Source organism: Psittacula echo, assembly GCF_963264785.1.
Source record: "Psittacula echo genome assembly, chromosome: 4".
NCBI lineage: Eukaryota > Metazoa > Chordata > Aves > Psittaciformes > Psittacidae > Psittacula > Psittacula echo.
In genome coordinates, this window is record NC_137738.1 from 65,449,901 (window position 1) to 65,455,677 (window position 5,777).

The 5,777-nt window shown below is 54.7% G+C and overlaps 1 protein-coding gene across 1 annotated transcript; it reads right to left on the reverse strand.

Annotated features, from left to right (window-relative positions):
- Positions 1–2,849: 2,849 nt before the first annotated feature.
- On the reverse strand, positions 2,850–5,298 carry POU3F2 (POU class 3 homeobox 2; the record flags this gene model as incomplete). Its single annotated transcript, XM_080616249.1, is given in 2 exon segments — positions 2,850–4,211; positions 4,213–5,298. Coding segments are annotated over 2 exon segments (1,314 nt in total). The 3' UTR covers positions 2,850–3,983.
- Between the last annotated feature and the right edge of the window lie 479 nt (positions 5,299–5,777).

The following is a 5,777-nucleotide window of genomic DNA, read 5'->3' on the forward strand; positions in this document are numbered from 1 at the left end:
CCGGGACCCCTGCCGCGTAAAACCGATCCGGGTCGTTGCACACACGGAGCCACAGACCTCTAAGGAGAAAGCCTCGGCCCTGCCGGTGCCGGTGGCCCGGCGGCCCGGCCGGGGGAGCGCCCGCCCGCTCCAGGGGCGCGCAGCCCCTCTGGGCAGCAGCATCATTCCTCCCTCCTCTATACACACACAGCATTCCCCACAGTGGAGCCCAGCCTTTCTGGTTTTGTTTTTCCTTTTCTTATAAGGACTCAGACCTTAAATTATCCAAAGGGACAGAGAAGAGTCGAGTGTCCCGCACACACCTTCCGCCAGAGCATGCAACTACCCTGAGGAGCAGAGCTCCCCGTCAGCACCGAAGGCAGGACCCCACGGCCCGCACAGAAACCAAGGCTCCAAAACACACGGCTGCGGGTCATCTGCGGAGAGACGAGTAGAGCTCCTCCTGAGCCTCTCCTTCAAAACACCCTGGAAGTTATGAGCGTGGAATCTCTCGGTATAGGCATCAAATTTATTCCAAAAATTCCATGAAATATAAAGGAATGGCGGTGCTTTTACACAGAACGCAACTCAGTATAAGTACTGGGGTGTTCTCCCTCCAAATCTTAAGAACTATGCAAATCTGTGCTATCTTTAAAAATAAAATAAAGATATTTCAATAATTAGAACAAACTATGAAGGTATTGTGCATTTCTGTTTTATGTAGATAATAAAATATTACTTTAACATAAATATATAAGGATCTCTGCGTTTTTATTTTTCCCCACAAGCACATCCAAATGTACCAAAACAAAGTATTTTTTTAAGAGACTGAACCAAAAAAAAAAAAAAAAAAAATTACATCCCATATAGATTTTGTTCACCTACTCATTTAAAGCTACAGAAAAACAGTTTCCAGAACCTGTTTGCTTCAAAAGAAATAAATATACATTGAGGCAGGCCACTTAAAAATGATATGAAAATATTTCCCTGGGTAGCATTTAAAAAAAATAAAATAAAAAGAAAGAAAAATAGACAAAGAAAACATTGAAACTATTTCTGCATTTCAAAGGACAAATATTAAACATATATACATAGTGGTAAGGTTTGCGTGGTAACTTCTGTGTTTTGTTTTTTAAGTAAACCTATTTGGAGTTTGAGGCTTCTCTCAAACATCCTCTCGACTCCGTTTTCTGACCTTACGCACGTATTAATAAGTGTCTGCAAGTTCATTTCCTCCCTTTACCACTGGATCTGCCCTGATCTGCTTCACTTCACTAGGCGCTAGTCCTCAACGCTTTAAATAACAAGCAGCTCAATACATCCAAAAAAAAGTAAAAAAAAAAGAAAAGGGGGGGGGGGAAGAAAAGAGAAAAGCTTGGTGCCCGTATCTTTGTAACAATTGTTGGAAACCTAGGAAAAAGGCTAATCATGTGCCTCTTAGAAATCATCATCTGTCTTACCAAGAAGAAAGAAACAGAGAGAAAGAAAGAAAGGGTGAGGGAAAGAAAGAAGGAAAGAAAACCCAATGTCACAGGCGCTTTGAAAGACAATGAGAAACATACTCTAAAGCCTTAGCTACTGAATGCAATATTTATAGGAGAGTTCTGCGAGAGAACGCTTCACTGTTTCTTTTTCTCCACAATTGTCCAACACTCAACTAAGTAAACTTTTCGATTATAAAAATGCTCTGTCTCTGTTGCACCGGTTTGTGCTGCCTAAATGATCCCTTTATGAATTCAGAACTATCAGAAAGTTCCTCTCCTGTGGGTGCATAGCTGTGTGTGTGCAGAAGCGCACAGACGCGCACTCAGGCACACGCACATCCATGCGTTGCTCCGAGGTCCCGCTCCTCCGCTTCCCTTTAGAGCTTTGGGGATTGCCTTTTATTTCCCTTTTTTTTTTTTTTTTCTTCCCTCCTTTTGTCCCGCTGTTTGTTTTTTCTTTTTTTTTTTTTCTTCTTCTTTTTCTTTTTTATCTTTTTTTTGAAAGTTAACCGTTTCCCATCAAGATAATGTCACGAAATGCACTTTAAAACTATTAGCGAAGGGGGGGAGGGGGAAAAGACGGCTTGAAAAATGGCATATTGTTTTCCCCCCACTTCATTTCATTCTCCAGTGAAAGACACAAGGCTGCCCGAGTTAAAACTGGTCCTTTCCTTCAAGAAATGATACCGCAATCTGACCGCAGGACGGGTGGGGGTGGGGATGGGTAGGAAAGGGACTAGATACAAAACAGAAAAATAAAAGAAATATGGGAAGTAAAAGCGGAAAAGAAGCGCGCACGGTCTCTGCGGGGAGGAGGGGGCAGCGTGTGTTTACACGCAGGTGTAAGCACACACATACACACACACCTCCCCCCGGGCCCAGCAGCTCTTCGTGCTCTCCCTGGCTCTGCCTTGATGCGAAACTCCTCAAGGAAAGGAAGTTTGGAGGCGGACATCGGCCCGGGCGGGGGACCGGGATGCCCAAGGCACGCTCGGGGAGCCGGGGGGAGGAGGAGAAAGAAGCTGGAGGAGGTGGAGGTGGGCAAAGCTAAACAATCCCCTTTCCCTCTCAAGGAAGTGCCACTTTCTCCGGGAAAACTCTGGAAACGTGTTTTTTCGCCTCCGCCTTTCCCACTCCGGGCCTTGCTCGCCCTCACTGCCACAGTTTGGGAAGGCTGCATGGGATTTTGTTTTCCTCCCTCTCCGGCTGCACCTCGGCCCCCGGTCACACTGCCTGAAAATGAAGTTTACTTTGTCCATTCTCATTATTCTCCCTTCTCCAAGCTCGACTCTTGCCGTTGAAGGCGTATATTAAGCAATTACGAGAGTCACGTCTCTGGAGAATGGAAGCTTGCGGTGCATATATATATGTGTATATAGCGAGATTAAATATATGTGTATATATGTACGTCTATGCACGCATGCATAGGTGTACATACATACAGATATACTCATTCTTTCTGCTACGGTAAAAGGAGAAAATAAGCGTTACACATATTTAAGAAGACTTGTTTATAACAAAAGTTCACATATACACATAAAGCAAAGGCTAGAACACAGTAACATATTGTAGACCGGTCACTGGTTGACTAACGCTCACCGTGGAAAATGCAAGTCATTTGCAAAATCAAGGTCGGAAAGGAAGGGGGAAAAAATATAAAGAAAAAAATAATAAAAGAATTTGTTTATGTAAACTTCGATTTTCTTGCAGTGCAAATTGTACGGTTAAATACTGTCTACATCAAAAGGGAGAGCTTTTCCGTTCTCTTTTTTTTTTTCTTTTTTTCCCTTTTTTTTTTTTTTTTTTCATATATTCCTACAGGGGATCCACAGAAAATAAACACAGCAGCATGTGCCAACACCGAGCGACATTCCACAATGCAATCTGCCTTTGTGTAGCGGAAGGGGGCTGCGGACGGGACCAGAGGTGGCTGCACCCCCCGCCCCCCCAACCTTTCCCATCTCCCCTCCCGTCCCCTCCCCGGCCGGGCAGCGCCGGATTTTGTCTCCAGAGGGCAAAGGAGTTTAGCGCGAACAGCTTCGCTCCGCCGGTGCCCAGCCGGTGCCTGCCGCTGCCCTACCGGTACCTGCCTGCCTGCCTGTACGCGGTACTCACTCCACTCCGGTGCACGGGCACTCGCCTGGAAAGGTCAAAATCCAGCATCGCACCCGCTACCGTCTAAGGGATAGTCCGGTGCAGGTGCTTTGTCTGTCTGTCTGTCTGCTGTGATTCGCGCTCGCCCTTTCGCTCGCTTTTTGTTTTGTTTTTCCTTTTTTTTTTTCTTTTTTTTTTTTTTCCGCGTTTTTGTTCGTTTTTTGTTTTGTTTTTGTTTTTTTGTTTTTGTCTTTTTTGTTAAAGATAGGAGAAAATTAAAACAACAACAACAACATAAAAAAGAAAAACAAAAAAGAAAAAAGGAGGACAATCAAAAGTTGGGGGAAGGAGGAGGAGAGGAGGAGGAGGAGGAGGAGGGAAAAGGAGGAGAAGGAGGAGGAGGGGCCGGGCGCCCCCGCCGCGAGTTCACTGCACGGGGGTCTGCACCCCGTGGTGCGGCGGCGTGTCCCTGCTGGCCCCGTACACGTCCTCGGCTCCCGGCAGCGTCCCTCCCGGGGGAGTCATGCGCTTCTCTTTCTGTCTCCTGTTACAAAACCATACTCTCACCACCTCCTTCTCCAGCTGTAGGCTGTCCGCGAGCGAGGTGATCTCCTGGGCGGAGGGCTTGGGGCACTTGAGGAAGTGGCTCTCCAGCCGCGCCCTTGACGCTCACCTCGATGGAGGTGCGCTTTTTCCGCTTGCGGCCCTGCGCCGCGATCTTGTCTATGCTGGTGGGGCTGCCCGAGGAGGAGTCCGCCTCCTCCAACCACTTGTTCAACAAAGGCTTCAGCTTGCACATGTTCTTGAAGCTGAGCTGCAGGGCCTCGAAGCGGCAGATGGTGGTCTGCGAGAAGACGTTGCCGTAGAGGGTGCCCAGCGCCAGCCCCACGTCCGCTTGGGTAAATCCCAGTTTGATGCGCCGCTGCTTGAACTGCTTGGCGAACTGCTCCAGGTCGTCCGAGGTCGGCGTGTCCTCGTCCGAGTGCGGGTCGTGGTGCGGCGGCGGCCCGGGCGGCGCGGCGGAGGCGGCGGCGGAGGCGGACGCGGGGCCGGCCGCCCCGGGGTGGGGGCCGTGGGGCGGCGGCGGGTGCTCGGGGCCGTGGTGCGGCGGCCCGGGCGGCCCCGGCGGCGGCTCCTCGTGGGCATCGCGCAGGCCGTGGTGGTGCAGCGCCGGCTGCGCGGCGCCCAGCATGCCGTTCACGGTGAAGCCGGGCGGCTGCGAGTACAGCAGCCCCGCCTGCGCGCCGTTGGCCGCGGCCATGCCGGGCGGCAGGTGCGCCGCGCCGCCCGCCCGCCACGCCGCCGCTGCCGCTGCCGCCGCCGCCGCGTGGTGCCCGCCGCCGCCGCCGTGGTGCACCAGGTGCGGCGCCCGCCCCGGCGGCGGGTGCTGCGGCGGCGGCAGCTCGTCGCCGCGCCCGCCCGCCTGCACCACCGCCGGCTTGATGTCAGGCTGGCCCAGCGCGCCCGCCGACCAGGGCGCCTCGCCGCCGCCGCCGCCTCCCCCGCCGCCGCCGCCACCGCCGCCGCCGCCGCCGCCGGGACCGCCGTGGGACAGCGCCGCGATCCACTGGTGAGCGTGGCTCAGCGGGTGCCCGTTGCTCTGCAGCGCGTAGTCCGCCTGCACCAGGGCGCCGGCGTCGCGGTAGCCGCCGCCGGGCTGCATGCCGCCGGGCGGCTCGGCGTGCACCATGGGGGAGCCGGAGGCGAGCAGGCTGTAGTGGTTGGAGGCTGCGGTCGCCATGACTCGCCGAGCCGCACTGATCGCGCCGGTTAAAGGCGCCGCGCATTTGACAGCTACTTTTTCGCCTCGGGCGCCGCGCGGCGCCCGCGCCCCCCCGGCCCGCGCGGCGGGGCCCACTGCGAAGGCACGCGCGGCCGCCCCGCCCCGCCGCCGCACGCCATTGGCTCAGCGCGCCCTGACGGACGCGGGCGCTCCTGGCGACCGCCGCCGCCGCCCGCCGCCATTGGCGAGCCCCGGCTAAGAAGCCCCGCCCACAGCCCCGCCCCTCGCCCGCCCCCTGGAACCCAACTCCGAGGGGGAACCGGGCGCGGGGCGGGCATCGGGAGGGGAGCTCAAAGGGGGTTGGGGGGGCTCTGCCGAAGGCCCGCCTCGACCCGCCCCGCCGGGCCAGCGCCGTTACTCTCCGCTGGCGGGAGGCTGCTGCTGCCGCCGGTCCGCCCGCTGGCTCCTGTTGCGCGCTCCGGGCCGCCGGTCCCTGC